Genomic DNA, 19,789 nt, shown 5'->3' on the forward strand with positions numbered 1-19,789 from the left:
GGAACAGACCGAAATTTAAATTATTTGCTGAAAATCTGCTTGCCATACCTTTCAATCTTGATTGCATCATTTTAGATTTGCTAAGCCAAGATGCATCACAATGGTAAATAAACAAAATTGTTTTCTGTTCCTCATGCAAAACTAATCAAAAGTTTGGGGTCAGATTATTTATTTATTTATTTATTTTTTTTTTTTAATACAGCAAATAACAGTAAGTACTTTCACATTGTTACAAAAGATTTCTATAAATGCTGTTCTTTTGAACTTTCTATTCATCAAATAATCATGAAAAAAATGTATCATGGTTTCCATAAAAAAAATAAGCATCTGTTGCTTCAATAATAATAAGCAGAAATGTTTCTTGAGCAGCAAATCATCATATTATAATGATTTCTGAAGGATCATGTGACACTGAAGACTGGAGTAAAAATTCAACTTTGCATCACAGAAATAAATTACATTTTAAAATATATTCACATAGAAAACAATTATTTTAAATTTTAATAATAATTCAAAAAATGTACAGTTTGTACTGTATTTTTAATCAAATAAATGCAGCCTTGGTGAGAAGAAGAGACTTCATAAAAAAAACTGTAAAAAAATCTTCCCAACCCCAAACTTTTGAACAGTAGTGTTGAAGTCATATATAGCATTTGTACTAATTTCCTGACTTTTATGTTGCTTTTTTGACTGAGTGATGTATTTCGTTTTTTTTTTTTTTTTTTTTTTTTTTTTTAATTATGGGGAACTATTCCTTTAATAAAATCACCTCATTGCATCTAATATGTTGTATAAAGAATAATATGAATCGGTTACTTACAAACCACTCCATAATTTATATCATAACTTGATCTGTTATTTATTTATTTATTGACTTATCCAGGTTATAGTGTGTTTTAGGGTTCCTATTTGCCTATTTGTACATATGATCAATTATTGTTCTCAGTGTGCCACACTTATGAAAACAGATCCTGCTTCCTGCTTCTAATATGTTTTACTGCTTCCTCCCCAAGGCTTTGCGATTATGGAAATGGCAGATAATGTGAATTAACCTTGTTTCCAACTGTACTAGTACAATTAGCCAGCGATTAAGCAAGCCAACCTTTTGACTTCTCCATGTGCTCTGCTTTTAACAATCCCAGTACTTAGGATGAGCCTGTTCAGTAATCGACAAAGAGATACATCCTCACTGAGACGTTTGTGTGTGTGTGTGTGTGTGTGTGTGTGTGTGTGGTGTTCTCTCCCTCAGGGCCCAGAATTTGTTTAGACAGGCTATGCGTTCTCCATTCATCCTGTTCCATGTAGTTCCAGCGGTGAAGAAAGCCCAATATGAGCTGTTGTCTCAGAATGAACTGGGCCTTCAGGCTGAATCGGGGCCCGGTGACAGAGGCAGTCTGGTGGGGGGTGGCGTCGACTATAGCCCGCGGAGAATGTCCAAAGCGGAATCGACCCGGGGCTATCCCACATTACCGCACCCTGCAAACCCTTCAAACCCTTCAAACAAGACCCTAACAGGCCCTGTCCAACACTCCAGGCCCACCAGTGCCACTTCCTCCGTGGGCTACTCCAAAAAGATTGGCCGCAAATTCAACGTCCAGCTGAGAAAAGGTATGGTCACACAAATCCATCATACTGATTCACAGCGGTTCAAGGTAAATTACCTTTCCAATGAGTACATTTACCTGGTTAATTTAAATATCCTGGACCTCAAATGTAGGTCCAGATGGAATTTGTAGATTTTCTATCTATCTATCTATCTATCTATCTATCTATCTATCTATCTATCTATCTATCTATCTATCTATCTATCTATCTATCTATCTATCTATCTATCTATCTATCTATCTATCTATCTATCTATCTATCTATCTATCTATCTATCTATCTATCTATCTATCTATCTATCTATCTATCTATCTATCTATCTATCTATCTATCTATCTATCTATCTATCTATCTATCTATCGTTCTATCTATCTATCTATCTATCTATCTATCTATCTATCTATCTATCTATCTATCTATCTATCTATCTATCTATCTATCTATCTATCTATCTATCTATCTATCTATCTATCGTTCTATCGTTCTATCGTTCTATCTATCGTTCTATCTATCGTTCTATCTATCGTTCTATCTATCTATCTATCTATCTATCTATCTATCTATCTATCTATCTATCTATCTATCTATCTATCTATCTATCTATCTATCATTCTATCTATCGTTCTATCGTTCTATCTATCGTTCTATCTATCGTTCTATCTATCTATCTATCTATCTATCTATCTATCTATCTATCTATCTATCTATCTATCTATCTATCTATCTATCTATCTATCTATCTATCTATCTATCTATCTATCTATCTATCTATCTATCTATCGTTCTATCTATCGTTCTATCTATCTATCTATCTATCTATCTATCTATCTATCTATCATTATTTTTTTATATTAAATTTATCAAATATATCATATATATATATAGCATGATAATATATATATATATGTACAGTGCTCCGCATAAATGAGTAACTTGAAAAGTAACATTTTAAACAATATCTTAATGAACACAAAACACAAAAAAAATTTCCAAAATGTTGACAAGACTAAGATTTATATAACATCTGTGCAACTTACAACATGATTTACACCATTATTCATATACTATTATAGTATTTAGTATTTTATTATTAGTTATTTTTACATTTTTAGTTTTAGTAAATGTATGTGTTTCTGCCATGTATTTTTTTTTTTTTCTATTTTGCTTTAATTAGTTTATTTCAGGTTCAGTTTTAGTAATTTTAGTACTTTACTATTTTATTTTATTTGACTTCAGCTTTATTTATCAATGCAAATTATTTGTACTAATTTTAGTTAACAATAACAACACTTATATGGCCAATGTAATTGCATCCCCTACTTAAACATGCGGGTCATGCGTAAACTTTAAACCAAATGTTGAACATCAAGGAAGTCACGGTCACCATCTGGTAGTTTTGATTGTAGGAGAAAACTAGTCAATTTTAATTATTTTTGTACTATTTTCAACCTCCTGGTTTAAATTTACCTTTGTGTCAACATCACAGGACGTGACGTTTTCTTGTACTATAGTACTGAGATGACCTATCTGTGTCTCATAATTATTCATGAGACTGTGTGTCCTTATCCTATGAGAAAATGACGTGCTTAATTTTTCATGACAGCACATGTTGATTTCCTATGATAGACGCTTCAAACAGAGAGATTGCATACAGTAAATGAGAGATGCATTAATGGACCAAAACAGCTCTTTGTAAGAGTTTCTGCATCGCATAAGTTCTCTTCAAGCCTTTACAGCCTTTTAACTGATCAAATGGTTTCCTACTTTTGTAGCATTTTTCAAAACTTGGGTGAGAACTGACTGCTGCAGAAATAGGGGGTTTCATGACCCTTTAACAGGGATTTGGTCCTCCATAGCAAATTCTAGTCTGCTCAGAAGACCTTGTGTTCCACCAGATGTAGGAATAAAGATAATCCTAAACATTTTCCACATTTCTATATGCAATTGTTGTGCTGGAACAGAAAAGGTTTATATTAAGTGGCCTTAACAACTATGTACTTACATCAAAAAAAAATAAGGACAATGTACTTATTGGATTCACACTGAGTTGCAAATCACATTTGCTGCTATGGAGGTGGGATACGGGTAAGGTTAGGGAAAGCTTTGTTGGTATGGGTAGGTTTAAGGGTAGGGGTAAGGTGTTAGGGATGGGTCAACAGTGTAATTATAAATCTAATTACAGAAATTAATTACAGATGTAATTACATGCAGGTGTTTTTAAAATGTAAAAAAAAGTGCATTGTATCAAATTATTACTTTAAATGTAAGTACAGAGTAGTTTAGGCCACTTAATATAAAGTATGACCAAGGTTCCTTTCCAAACTGTTGGAACACATTTAGAAACACATCTTCTCTAGAAGGTCATTATATGTTTTCACAAGTTTTTTAACTGGAATAACCAAAGTCATTAATTAGATGCCAGTATCCAGATGCTTTTGGCCACTAGTGTATGTGGAAAAAATGCATTTACCTAAGAAGTATTTTCATCTTATTTATTGAAATGCCCTTGCAATAATAAAAAAAAAAACCAACATACAATATTCGTTTTTATTTATTTATTTGTTTGTTTTCCTCTGAACTTGGCTCTATTTTCTGCTGTTTTAATAGCTGATGATATCTGTGTGAACGGCGGTGTATCTTTTCTGCTGTAGTGACTAGCATTGTGTAACTAATGCAGTTAGTACTTCAAAGGACTCTATCTGCCATTGTCAGGAAGTGTGGATACAGCTTCCTCTCAGACTCACGTACAGGTCCAAATCCCATTTGTTCTGCATGGCAGCTGCATCTCAGCATTTCACACCGCAGGAGAACTAGAAATGTCTATCAGAGATATGACAAACACACACAAACACACGCATATTTATGCATAAACCAAGATGCGCACACACAGGAATATCTATTACTGCTTAGGCAGCAGCGCCTCTGATCTCTACTAGTGGCAGCTTTTGAAAAGAAAATTCTAGAATGTCAAGCCGAAAACTTTCTGTTCCTCTGATGTTGTTTTCCCTCCCCTCTTTGTCACCATGTCCTCATTTTAGCAATGTCGTAATCACACGCTCCAGCTTGTTTAAATGAAAGAGCAAAAAGAGCTTTTCTTTGTCACTGTGCTTGTCGTGTTCGCATCTATTAGGTTGACGCAGCAGGAGAGGGGAGCGATAAAGACACAATTAAATCCTGACAACAAATGGGCCGGGCTTCAGCGCAGTGTGAAATATTGAGTGGGTTGGGGAGGGCAGGCGTACGCCACGGTAGCCTTTAATTGAAAAGACAATTGCGGGTGAAAAGGGAGTTTTTAGCTGGAGCTGTGAGCCTGTCACATGTTGTAGTGTATGTTGGGTGTTTCTCAAGAGCATAATGTGTGTGTATGAGGCCTTCATGGCCTGTAATATTCAAGCTCGCAAGTAGCTTGACCGTCCTCCCAGTATTGGGATGCATAGCTTAGCACTTGTGAAAAAAGACGTACACTATAACATACACTCTGAAAAAATGCCGGGTTAAAACCAACCGAGTTGGGTTGAAAATGGACAAACCCAGCAATTAGGTTGTTTTAACCCATTGGTTGGGTTAAATGTTTGCCCATCCATTGGGTTGTTCTTTTTTTTTAACTCTATTGTTTAAAAAAAGAAATACTGTATTTTTTTGCTTAAAGTGAACCCAAAGAATGTTGGAAATTAACATTTATTAATAAGTTTAATGAATAATAATTAAACAATAAACATTTATTTAATTGCTTACTAATAAATGTTCACCTTTTGATTAATATTGTTGCCTCTAGTAATTGTCTTATTTTTAATTTCCAACCTAATTTGATTTTAAGACAGCCATATAGTAATGTTTAAACAATAGTTGAGTTAAGTAAAACCACCCAGCACAATGGGCAAACATTTAACCCAAGCGCTGGGTTTGTCCATTTTCAACCCAACTTGGGTTGTTTTTAATCCAGTATTTTTTAGAGTGTACCTTTTAAAAGAGTACTTATTGCAGAAATAATATACTTCACATGAATATACTTGAGTGAGATGTGAATGTAATGTTTTGGACACTTATTTGTAGAAAAATGTATTTATGTTCAAATTGTATATTAAATATTATTATAATTACTTAGGTTTAGGGCCCAAGACTTACTATTAACTAGTTGCTTATTAGCATGCATATTACTAGGATGTTGTCTGTTTATTAGTACTTATAAAGCACATATTATTCTGCATGAAAAACTTAAATTCCTAAACTTAACAACTACCTTACTAACCATTAATAATCTGTAATTAGGAATTATTGGGTAGTTAAAGTTGTAGTTAAAGGTGCCCTAGAATGCTTTTTCACAAGATGTAATATAAGTCTCTGGTGTCTCCAGAATGTGTTTTTTTTTTTTTTTTTTTTTTTTTTTATTCATGTTTTTAACCGCCTATTTTGGGGCATAATTAAATATATTCCGATTCAGAGCGCATCCCCTTTAAATGCTCGCGCTCCCTGCCCCCAAGCCCGCAACTCTATAATACACTGCATAAACAAAGTTCACACAGCTAATATAACCCTCAAAATGGATCTTTACAAAGTGTTTGTCATGCAGCATACCCACTTATGTATGGTATTTATGTGGATGTTTACATTTGATTCTGAATGAGTTTGATAGTGCTCCGTGGCTAAAGCTAACATTACACACTGTTGGAGAGATTTATAAAGAATGAAGTTGTGTTTATGAATTATACAGACTGCAAGTGTTTAATAATGAAAATAATGACATGATTCTGTCATTCACACTGTATGTCATTTCCACGTACTGAACTCTTGTTATTCAACTATGCCAAGGTAAATTCAATTTTCAATTCTATGGCACCTTTAATAGTTAGTTAATAGTGAGAATTGGACCCTAAACTAAAGTGTGTCCATATAAATTTATTACACCTTACAGTTAAAATTATAATCAAATACTTTACATGTGCTTTGCTGTGTTAGTCAACACATCAAAATAAGTGTACTACTTAAAAGCATGACAAAAGATTATTAAAACACAATGGTTTACAATGTACTTTAAAAAATGTTCAAATAAGTTATTTACTTCACTGTAGACACTAAGAAGTTGTCAGAACTCAAAGTTGAATGAGATTTTTTTTTTAAGTTGAGAAACTTAGAGTTTCTAAGATTTTATTTTAGAAATGTATTACTCATACATTTTTATTGTTCTTAATATGAAATATTTGAGGACACTAATTCATACATTTAACTAATTATAATTATTATAATTGTTATTTTTTTTAGGAAATCTCAATGTAAATATTTTGCTAGCTATAACAAGCTAATTCAGAAAATGGCAACTTGCTAATTAGCTAACATGTTAACAATAGCATGGTATAACACTTACTGAATGAGTACAGCAACTTTCATGTAACTTACCTGCTCTCAAACCAAACAGCATGCACCACTTGTCACCATGATGGTAACTCTCCAAAAAACCCACATTAATAGAAACTCTTCTAAATTAGCATAACAAAACATATATCACTACTAAATCTCCCTTAACCATTAATCTTGCACAGAAAAAAACAAAAACAAACAAAAAAACATTATATAACACTGAATTTTAGCATTTACTCTCCCTTTTAAGTTTCATGGACAAAGCATACTGGGGAAAAAAAATATCCCAGCCCAGTTTCTGTTAAATTTAAATTAGTCTAAATGAAAAGAAATGAGTTCATACAACTCAAAACAATGAAACAGTTCAGTTTACTTGGAATATGTCAGTTCTGTGAACTCAAGAGAAAAAGAAAGTGCTAAATATTCATAACAATTAAATTAACTGAAATAATGTGTTTAATTTAAGTTTGTCCTTCTCAAACCAATGAAGTATTTTGAGTGTTATGGTTTACAGTGAACTCTTCCGTAGTGCAAGGGAATTGTTGGAAATATTACTTAAAAAAAAAAAAAAATGAAAAAAAAAAAAAAAAAAATTCATTTGATACTACACCACAAGAGCGTCTTTGACATACTGTTTTCAACGGAAGCCTTATATAATTCCGGGCACACTAATTCTAATTTTGTTGACTATTTAGGGTGGATAGTATGTAAATAGCACAAAGCCGTGGATCTCAGGCCTCTCTGGAAAACACTTGCCTAGGAGCCCTGAATCCAAACATGAGAAACGCTTTCTACTATCAGTCCATCTTCATCTTCTCCCCCTGTGATTTGAAGAGAGAAAGAGAGAGACAGGAAATGAACAAACGCAGGGCAAAGTGCCCGCTGGCTTGTCTGGCCCTGATGTAGCAGATGTTGAACGCTGCAGCACTGGCACGAGTGTTTGACTGAGCTGGGGGGATTGGCTTTGAGAAGGGGGTTGTTATAGGCTAAATACAGCACGCTCTGTGGGAGCGTTCAACTTTCACCACCACATGCTCTGACAAACACCAAAGGCTTGCTCTCTGCCCGGGACATCACCTGGAAGCTGATATGTATACAAAAACCCTCTCGTTTCCTCCCGTTTACAGCAAGTTTTGGAAATATTGACCCTTGTTGAACCTGTTTAATCTGTCAGAGCTCTACCGGATTGGCTTCAGCACCTCTGTGCCAGCTGAGAGATTTATTAGCTCTGGGCACTTCACCACCACCGAATAAAAACACTTCTAGATTTATTAAAAACAATGTTGTCTTTATATCAAATTCAAGTTTTATTCAGTGACAGGTGCACTACTGAAATAAAATAATGCATCTAATGTTGATTAAACTGCTAAAGGGACTGTAGTGGTGAAGAGCTCACTCAAAATGTCTGGTTTTATAGGCATTTTTAACGCATTAGTAAAAACGTTATGTAAAAAAAAAAAAAAAAGGAATTTTATGCCCAAATTTCTATCCCCAGGTCTATCCCCAACTTTTTTTGTTCCTAAGTTACAGATTAATTATCTCAAATATCATTTATTTATTTTTATATTGGTAAATTATTCTGCATAGCCATCATGACAACATTATTATTATTTTTTTTTTTTTTTTATCTGAACACTGCAAGGGCAAGTAAATATATCCAGTGTCCTTTAACAATATATGTAATATAATAATAACAATAATAATAATAATAATGATTATTATTATTATTATTATTATTATTATTATTATCATTATTATCATTATTAATATCATTATTCATTTAATAATTTTTTAAGTTCGTTAAAAGGGGATGATCTTAAAAGTTGCTTTTATGATAAATTCTCAGAAAAAAACTGAGAACTAAATTTAAACTAATTTTATTTTGTTTTAACAATATTAATATACTTTCGACAAATATGATTCTGCCATGTGGATGTGGGGTTTTGCTTTTCTCCCACACCAACTTCACTCATTTAAAGAGCCTTGCTCCTTCCATTTGTCCATTTGTTTTTTTTGTTATGACTTAAAATAGTATTTTAAGAGGTTTAAGACCACACCGTCCTCTCTCATTTGTCTCTTCCTCCCTCTTTCTCTCTCAACCCCTGTTAAATTAATGGATTGCAGACAACATTTTCCTAATTTTTTCCTCAAGCTGTAATTTTCTGTACTGCCTTACATTGGCCATATGCTTGATTTGTTTTTTTCCCCCTTTATTTTTATTGAAGACTTTGACATCATTCTTTATTATCTTCCTCTCACATAATCAAAAAATCCTGAATGGAGACCTAGCCACGTCCGTGATTAATTAATGTGGGGCTATTAGTTTTCCGTCTCGGTAATTACTTGATTGTAAGCCGTTAACAACTGAATGTCCTAATGGCCGAAAGTTTGATTCTAGTAATTATCCTATAGGAGGCATCAGGTGGCGTTTTGATAGCCTCGCAGGCCTGTTATTGACTCTGGCTTCGGTTCTCCTGGTTGTGGTCATACGTCTTGGAACATTTAGCTCGGCACCATAACAAACATAAACCATTTAGAGAACAGCTCAGCCACAGACCCCAGACCAGAAACTATTGGACAGGCTTGTTTTTCCTTCGGAACATTGGAGTTTGAAGGAATATTCTTGGTTCAATACAAAAGTTAAAGGGTTAGTTTGCCCAAAAAAGAAAATTCTGTCATTAAGTACACACCCTCATGTCGTTCCAAACCCGTAAGACCTTCGTTCGTCTTTGGAACACAAATTATGTTATTTTTGATGAAATCCGAGAGCTGTCTGACTGTCCATAGACAGCAATTCAACCACCACTTTCAAGGTCCAGAAAGGTACTAAAGACATCGTTAAAATAGTCCATTTAACTAAAGTGGTTCAACATTAATTTTATGAAGCGACAAGAAGAGTTTTTGCGCGAAAAAATGACTTTATTCGACAATATCTTCTCTTCTGTGTCATCCAGAACGCCAGCTCAGTATTGGCCGATGCTGTTCACGTGAGCAGCACAACGCAGGAGCCGGACAATAATAAGCTTGTTCAAGATGCATTGGCGCTGTGCAGACCTATAAGTATAAGGAGTCGTCTCTCGTGCTTCCAGGGGAATCCATTGACTTTAAACAGACCCCCTAACGTGTGCGCTAGGTTTGGTGGGGGGCAATTGAGAATAAATGGGGGAAAGTCACTTGAGAGGAGGCAATGCCTCTATCACGCTATGATTGGATATGATTGGTTATGATTGGATATAGTAGCACCCGGGGTGGCCAATCAGATGTCAGGAGTGTTCGGTGGCCAGATCCCAAAACAAAACAAAACAAAACAAAAAGATGCACTGATTTGGGTAAAACACATTATTAATTGCATAGTCTAATAAAGGAAAATAAACTAGTCACTACTTTATTTTTTTTTTTACCTAATTTCCTGTTATTCTGTCATTCAAGCTTATTGTCGATTTAAAACGCTATCCCGCAAAATCACATCTAATGTCCTACAGCAGCACAATAACCAGGTGGTCACCCTAACCAGCTGGGCTTGATCAGCGGAGAACGGAACTGTTGAACGGCGAGAACGGTTTGGCCCGACAGTGGAAAAGCGGCCAGTGTTAAATGTGACCCCTAAGTGCCTCATTGCAACCCCCTTTTTTTCCAACAAATAAGAGGTTAAAATAAATGTGTGGTAATTAATATTATATGCCACAAGTGTTTTTGATTGAGCTTAACTCACATTGATCCTGGAATATTCTGCTTAACCTCTTGAACCATTTCCATTTTTTTTTGCAAACCATGAACATGACATATCCCAGTTATTATATAAGCGAGCAAGACAGTCCTGAGGGCTACAAATGTGTCTTCAGATAAAAATACGTGTGCCCTCCTCCGGCCTATCAGTCTCTCTATCTCCCCCACTGCCTTTTCTCTTACCATTACTGCCGTTGTTCAGATGATAAGGTCAACCTTACTGATCCCTCTGTGTCCTGACCATTACTCTTTTCTCTCCGGTTCTCCTACATCTGCCTATCCGTATTCATTTGGCACTCCCAAAAAGGTCATTTTGTGGACAGGGAGCAAATTACTGTGCATACCCTGCGTCTGAGCCCCTAACTACATTTTCCAGGATTTAGTAACGTCTGTGGCAAGCTGTAAAGCTCAATTTGCCTGATGCATGTGCACATCAAGACCCCTCAAAGCCTGAGTTTGGAGGGAGTTGGCCCTCTTTTCAATAAGGAAAAGCAAACGTATGTGGACCCGGCGTGACGACCCGAGCATGTAATGTTACTACCCCGCTACATTTGTAAAGCGCGTGCCGCTGAAACACACGTGTCTAAATCTGAAATCACACTGCGGTTATGCCGTGCACCCAGATGGGTTTGAAACGTTTAATTAGGGTGGCCTGTGTTGCCATATGCTTGGCTTTTGCCTGTGTAATTTGTATTTGTGCGCACAGGCGGTCATGGAACACATTTTTTTTTTTTTTCCTTCTCTGTGCCTTTAATGGGCATAAAAATATCCCGTCTGATGGATTCAGATTAGTTATTAGATACAGTAGACTTGAGTAGGACTGTAATTTTACTGCGGCTGATATGCAATCCAAGTGACAGTGTCAAATATAGAATTCGCTAAACGTTTGCAACACTTTAGCTCCGTGCAAGGGTCAATGACTTAGACTTCCATTCAAAAGCTTGAAATCTAAGGTGTGTGTGTGTATATATATATATATATATATATATATATATATATATATACACACACACCTTAGATTTCATATTATATTATATTATATTATATTATATTATATTATATTATATTATATTATATTATATTATATTATATTATATTTATTATATTATATTATATTATATTATATTATATTATATTATATTATATTATATTATATTATATTATATTATATTTATTATATTATATTATATTATATTATAATATATTATATTATATTATATTATATATATTATATTACATTACATTACATTACATTACATTACATTACATTACATTACATTACATTACATTACATTACATTACATTACATTACATTACATTAATTTATTATATACCAGTCAAAAGTTTGGAAACATTACTATTTTTCAGTGTCACATGATCCTTCAGAAATCATTGTAATATGCTGATTTAATATCAGTGTTGGAAACAGTTGTGCTGTTTATTGTTTAATAACCTGTGATGCATTTTCAGGATTCTTTGATGAATAAAAACTTACAAAATATCAGCATTTATTTAAAATATAAATCTTTTGTAACAATATACACTACTGTTCAAAAGTTTTTTTTTATTTTTTTTTAAGAAATTAATTGAAAAGTGATAGTTAATATTTATATTGTTAGAAAAGATTTATATTTTGAATAAATGCTGTTCTTTTTAACCTGTTATTCATCAATGAATCCTGAAAAAAGTATCACAGGTTCCAAAAAAAATATTCAGCAACACAACTGTTTCCCACATTGAGTGGGAATATCTGAGTAACTGAGTTAACTGAGTATCAAATCACTGAGTATCAAATCAGCATATTAGAATGATTGCTGAAGGATCATGTGACACTGAATATTGGAGTAATGATGCTGAAAATTCAGCTTTGCATCACAGAAATAAATTATATTTTAAAGTATATTAAAATAGAAAACCATAATTTTAAATTGTAATAATATTTCACAATGAAATAAATGTGTGTGTGAATATATAATCACTCTAAAATCATGTTTTTTTGTTTTTTGTTTTTTTTTAAAAGCAACATTTTACGACTCAAACTAAACTTGCCTTGTCAAAACTAGATATCCTCTCAGCCTGTCATCACCGTAACAGCATGTTTGGTCTATAGACAGACTCTTTAGTCCACTTACGCATGTATTGTTTGTTATTTTTGCATTCTAGGTCCGGAAGGGTTGGGTTTTAGCATCACTTCCAGAGACGTGCCCATCGGCAGTTCTGCCCCCATATATGTGAAGAATATCCTCCCCCGTGGAGCCGCCATCCAGGATGGGCGTCTGAAAGCTGGAGACCGGCTGCTAGAGGTGAGAAACACTGGAAGCTGTTGAGAGCGACGGGTGAAATCACATGACCCCGACTTCCTCTTCCTTTTCAAAGCTTCCTGAACTTCCTGTAGAGACAATTCAGCATCAAATAGAGCTTTTCTTATAATAAAACAACATCAACAAACTTTTTGTGTTCCCTGTGTCATAAAGCAATATTGACGACTCCTTGTTTTCCGGAGGATTTCCCTCCTTAGTCCTGCTTGGTCTATCGGAGGCAAGATGTCCATTGTTTTCCTCTCTCCCTTGTGAGAAGCACTTTCCTTTTTAGTTTCAGAGAGTAAATAATTTTAATAAAAGAGAATGGACAAAAAGAACTATGGCTGATGGCTGATTTACAATGACAGCCAATCAACAATGGCCATTTCATTTAGAAATGGAACAGGACACCTGCAGGCTCTCATGCCAGATGCTACCGTGGAGCCAGAACGTCATCCATTTGGCTTAACAAACCCTGATTCATCGCTTTAATGGAGTCAAGGCCTTTCATAGTGCTGTCGGTTCACCCGGTGCCTTTATGTTGCCATAGAAATATGAGGACTACTTCCTGTTGTCATGGTCACAGTAATGTGACTGCATTTAATTGAAATGTTTGATCTGATATAATTACACAGAATGCAATTCGTGTTTTATTTGTTGCGTTATTAAACACCCTTTCAAATGACTCACACCAGCGTCCATAACATCAAATTCTACAGAAATGCCACTTTTTCACAGGGCAAGCTTACATACTTTATTTAAGAAATCTGATATTGAGAACATTATGTAGTATATATAAAAAAAAAAAAAAAAAGTTGTTGAAACCTCCAGGAATTGACCGGCTGGTTTTCTGAAACTGCATCCCAGGCATGATGAACTGTTCCTGGGCATGACTTTGATAACGGCCTGCTGCCTGGAAGTCTGAAGAGCTGAGCTCCAGGGCCTTAACAGCTGATGTTTAAGCCCACTTAGGCTCACTCCGGTCGGGCAGAGGGTTCAATTTCGACCGCAATGGATCTCTGGAAGCATGAAACCTCCAGGAATTGATTGGCTGACATTCTTAAACTGCATCCCAGGCATGATGTAGTGTTCCTGGACATGACTTTGATAACGACCCACTGCCTGGAATTCTGGAGAGCTGAGCTCCAGGGCCTTAACTGCTGATGTCTAAGCCCACTTAGGCTAACTCTGGTCGGGCAGAGAGTTCAATTTCGACCAAGATGGATCTGGAAGCATGAAACCTCCAGGAATTGATGAGCTGGCTTTCTGAAACTGCTTCCCAAGCATGATGTACCCCTTCTGGGCATGACTAAACCTATAACTATTAAAATTGTTTTTAGTAATTGAAATAAAGCTGAGATAATGCAAAATATAACTATTAATTGAAAAACTAAAGTTTAATTTGAAGTACTAAAGTCACTAAAACTAAGACTGAAATAAAAATAAAATAAAGCTAAATAGAAATAAAAAAAAAATAAAAAAAAATGACAGAACCATAAAGTAATTTAAGAAAACTTAAAAGGAAAACTGAAAATATAAAAATAAAAGCTAATTCAAAATCTACTATTAAATACCAAGTTTAAAAAATGTGCATGTGATGATATTATTGTTAAGACAAATATTTTGTGTGTGTAGGTCAATGGAGTGGATCTGAATGGTAAGACTCAGGAGGAGGTTGTGGCTCTGTTGCGCTCGACTCCCATGGGAGGCACTGTAGGTCTTCTCATCGTCAGACAAGAGGACGCTTTTCTTCCCCGCGAAGTGGTGAGTCACACACTCTTACTCTCACACACACACCTAAATGTGCAACCATCTTAAAATGGCTTAACAATAGCCCCAGTAAAACGGTCTCTCGATATCACACAGAGTTCATATAGCACCATGAAATGGCCTCTTCAACTCCTTCCCTGCCTCAGGCCTATTTAGGTCACATGTGTGCCATAGAGGCAGCTGCCACTCGCCTTAACTCATTTTGAAGTCATTATTATTTCCATAATAGATAATTCAGGAGTGCAAATGAACTCCCGGCTGCCTTGACATTTGTATGCAGAATTTTTTCTTGGTCGACGTTCCATAAAGATGCTTCTTTATTCAGTCAGTGCGGAAGGTTCCCATTGGCTGTCTCAATGACCCGCTGTTTACAGCATCAGTAAAGTTCCTCCTTTGCACTTACAGAGGTCCTATGCAGTATGGTAAAGTATATGAGATTTGATTTTAGTACTTTCCAGGTCTGCAAAAGCTTAGGAAATATGTGTGTTTACAGACTATTGCCCCTATTCTGTTTTCTAAAATATAAAATAGAGCATATCTAAAAATAAATGTGTCATACAAGCTTGGAACAGACAGCAAGTGCTGTTTGGGGATTGTTTTACTTGACTGAATGAATTTAAGGTGCATATTTTGTGTTTAACATAAGCAAATCTCTTCACTAAATGAACAAATGTGCACCTCTGCGTCACTCAAACCAGCAACAGATAAAGGGAGTGTGCAATCATTTAAATCAGGTACTTTGCTGTTTGGTGTTTGTGCAACATCAAATCACAATTACAGAGGTGGATATGTATATGCAGGTTTTAAAGCGTTTTAGGTTTTTTGTCATCTCATCATCTAAATACACATAATCTGTGACAGTTATTTTAAAACATAATATGAGTTTAAAATATTCAAAATGTATGCATTGAGTGAAAGTGTATCAAATGTAATTATATATTAACTTGGTCTGGGTTTGGTGTTAATTGATTTGTATGAGCTACAGTAGCTAGCTATAATATTCAATTATTTGGCAGCGTATTAGCATACATAGTCAACATGTAACGTGTGTTAATAGTTGGATTTTGAAACCATTCATCAGATGTTAAATATGGTCTGAAATGTGTAGGATTGTGACAGTTTGTATGAATCTTGCACTTAGTAATGTTGACAAAAGATTTTTTATTTTCTTCTTTTTTTTTTTTAAGGATTAAACCCAAGTATATAAGCGCTTTTAGCTTGATTTTATAAGTTCATGTTTTCCGAAATGTGTCCAAAGATAGTTTGTAATGTAATAAATTAGTGGTAGTGCAAGATTCAATCTGTTTTGGATTAAACTGAATGTGCTTTTAGTGCCAATCATTGGACATTTCACTTTGATTTTTTGCTTTCGCTTTTCGCTTTTGTTGCAAAATGTCCAAGGAGCATCATAAGAACAAATGTTAAAGGATTAGATCACTTCAGATTTAAAATTTCCTGATACTTACTCACACCATGTCATCCGAGATCTTTATGTCTTTCTTTCTTAAGTTGAAAAGAAATTGTAACATTGTAGGATTTCTTCATATAGTGGAATTCAGCAGTTACCAACGGGTTGAAGGTCCAAATTTCAGTTTCAGTGCAGCTTCAAAGAGCTCTACATGATCCCAGACGAGGAATAAGGGTCTTATCTAGCTGAACGATTGGTCATTTTCTAAAAAAAAAATCATTTTATATACTTTTTAACCACAAATCGCTTAGAGCCCTTTGAAGCTGCATCGGAACTGCAATTTGGACAACCTGTTGACAACTGTTGAAGTCCACTATATTGAGAATGGGAGGAGATGAGCTTTGACTTAATTTCTCTGGCTCAGGCAAGATTTGATTAAAGACACCATCATGAAGACACACTTTCACAAACTCTCCCGCTCCACCTCGTTTCTCATCAGCTCCCCCTTAAAATTCAGAGTTTAAGACATCCGAACGACAGGGGTGGGAAGAGAGAAAGGGAGGGAAGAGATAAACTGTTGGATGCTTCATTACTCTTATTGTCACATTAACATTCAGGAGGCTTTAGCTTTTCAACGCACCCGGTTCGGGCATTAAAGGATCTCAATAATCCATACAAGTATGTTCATAAAAATCAGATTACAAAAGCATCGCTCCACCGCTGACAGTTATTGCAAATAAAGTGGAGAGAGAGAGGACAGCGCAGGGTTATTGATGCTATTTTGTAGATGTGCGTGAGGGAGAGAGAGAGAGAGAGTGGTGGTTTAATATGATGATACGGGTAGGTTGTCATGTGAGCCAATCACAGAGCCGGACCATTAACGCATCACCGCGGAAGTTCTAAATCAAAAGACTGAATGACATGCTCTGCCACAGCGACAGGTTAGAGTCTAATAAATCAAAACTGCCAAGATTTTGATATTTAAAGCCACAGTACAATTAACCTCAAATTGCCATAATGACAATGTGAGAGAAAGTAAAAGAGCAAAGGCCTTTTTTTTTCCAAATTGGACATTGTTGGCACAAGCAATGCTAACCGCTAACGTGCTGAGGGATCTTATTTATTTATTTTCGTTTATCTGCGTGCATGCGATTAGCCTTCCAGGCGTCTAGGGAAATGCAGACATTTTACGAAAGCGTGCACGTCAAATGCGGGCTGGCAGAGGCAGTGACTTATTGATAGGGGCGTCAGCTTTAACCTTTGCTCACAGCCGAAGTCCGGTCCTGAGGGAACCGCAGAAAAATTAGCTTTGATGCCCCCAGCCGGCCCTCACTCTGTAGAAAAAAAGAGAAATAGAAGCGAGAGAAGGAGGCTGCACCACCGGCATGTTCGGTGAACTCCAAAGAGGCTGTTGTGCCGGAATCGATGAAGCGCTGTCCTTGTAGTGTTCTGGACTCTTAGGGGCTGGTGTTAGTTGAGTGCAATTATAGGTCATGTGCCACTCATAGTGGTGTGTGTCATGGTCAGTGTCAAATACACATGAGATAACCAATCTTTAAAAAACTGAGTTGTTGCTTTTTTTGCTGCTCCTGACGGGTAGATTGAGACTCGCTCACAAATTTGACCCATTCTGGGTCAGTCTTAAGGGCCGTTCACACCAAGAACAATAACTATAAAGATAACTATAAAAATACCTACACCACACAATGATGCCCGACCAAGGAAAATTGACATCTTTACCCTTTTATTGAAATATTGTTAAAAATTTGTTAAATATTTTGTAAGCATTTTGCACAGTTGCGTTTAGAGCCGATTGCTTTCGATTATTATTTCAATTAATTATTTGTGATATTAATGCAATGAAACATGACATTTTTTTTTTTTTTGGCAGTAAATTAAACCTGTAGCTTACTTTGCATTTTTTGTCATAATTTTGTCAGATAAATACTTTAACCAAATTTAGTGTTTTGTTCTTCCCTAATATTTAGTTGTTTTGGTCCCACTTTATATTAACTGGCCTTAACTACTATGCACTTAAATTTTAATTAATCTTTTGATACAATGCACTTATTGTGTACATACATGTTTTTACATTGTATTTATGCTTTAAAAACACTTGCATGTAATTACATCTGTAATTAATTTCTGTAATTACACTTTACACTTACAATTACAATTACACCTTGACCCACCCTTAAACCTACCCACACACTAAAAACTGCTGGGTTAAATATTGACAAAACCAGGGATTGGGTTGTTTTCACCCAGCCATTTTTTCCAACCAATTTTGGATTTATTTTTTTTTTTAGCCAGCAATATATTAATATAGTAAAAGGCATGTTTTTACTCACCCCCAAATAGGGGCAAATTTGTGGGGTATTTTAAGCTGAAACTTGGCCAGACCGGAGACTTATACTACATCTTGTGAAAGAGGGCATAAAGAGTGCCTTTTAACCCAACCTGCTGGGTTTGTCCATATTTTACCCAGCTTGGGTTTTTTTTTAACCCAGCATTTTTTTAGAGTGTACCACCAAAGCTTTCCCTAACCTTACCCGTATTCCACCTCAATAGCAGCAAAAGTGTTTTGCAATTCAATATGAGCCCAATAAGTACATTGTGCTTATTTTTGATGTAAGTACAAGTAGTTAAGGCCACTTAATATAAAGTGGGACTGTTGTTTTATTATTTTATAATCGTTCCTGGGGTTCATTTATAATGTTAATATGCTTTTTACATCAAAAATTGTCAAAATTTAGAAATAAAAGAGATTTTTCCTACCCTGATTTCAGCCCTCTGGTTCGAACACTCTGTTTGAAGGGGCGTGTCTGCTGTTAGACTTCAGTGTAAATGCCCACCACTGTAATTGGCTAACAGCTTTGATGTATTACTCTCACAAAAACTTTTAGCACGTACTTACTTTTACAGCTCTCAAGGTTAACTAATCATGAAAAGTGTTGATTATAGCAATAGACATGTTGTTAAGCACATGAAAGTAGTGATCTCGTCATTCAACTCAATTTCTGCACACGAATGAATGCTTTCATCATACCTAAACATGATATAACTAAGAGATTTGTTGAATAGAATGTGGGTTTTGGTGTGAATCCAGAACTCAGTCACTGATAAACTCACGATGTTTGATTGGCATCTCCAGCAATTGTAAAGGGAATGTTTGCTTTCTTAATTCATGACCCTTTTAAAAATCTAAACTATTTTAAAGTCATTTGATTTTTATAAACAAGGCTTCGTTACGTCATAAGTGTTTCGAAATTTCAATGGTTTACCACTTGGGGGCATGACTTTGGCAGTTTGATACATGCTCCGAAATCGCTCATCACTAGATATTATTGACTAAAGTCTTCGGAACACGATGTTACTTCATAACATTAAGGTTGAACCCCTGTAGTCACATGAACTGTTTTAAATATGTCTTTAGTAGCTTTCTGGGCATCCGAAAGTGTTAATCATCTTGCTGGCAATGGAGGCCTCACTGAGCCATCGGCTTTTATTAAAAAATATCTTAAATTGTGTTCCGAAGATGTACTAACCCTTTAAAGGTGCCCTCGAATTAAAAATTGAATTTATCTTGGCATAGTCAAATAACAAGAGTTCAGTACATGGAAAT

General features: G+C 35.3%; 1 protein-coding gene across 6 annotated transcripts in view; it reads left to right on the forward strand.

Moving 5' to 3' along the window:
- The window catches only part of pard3aa (par-3 family cell polarity regulator alpha, a), a 560,621-nt gene that overhangs the window by 265,673 nt on the left and 275,159 nt on the right, over positions 1-19,789 (forward strand). For all 6 annotated transcript variants that reach the window (XM_067377333.1, XM_067377327.1, XM_067377329.1 and 3 more), the window contains 3 exons: positions 1,250-1,608; positions 12,850-12,989; positions 14,622-14,750. In XM_067377333.1, coding sequence (XP_067233434.1) covers positions 1,250-1,608; positions 12,850-12,989; positions 14,622-14,750 — 628 coding nt within the window. The remainder of the gene's footprint in view (positions 1-1,249; positions 1,609-12,849; positions 12,990-14,621; positions 14,751-19,789) is intronic.

Source organism: Chanodichthys erythropterus, chromosome 23 (genome assembly GCF_024489055.1).
Source record: "Chanodichthys erythropterus isolate Z2021 chromosome 23, ASM2448905v1, whole genome shotgun sequence".
NCBI lineage: Eukaryota > Metazoa > Chordata > Actinopteri > Cypriniformes > Xenocyprididae > Chanodichthys > Chanodichthys erythropterus.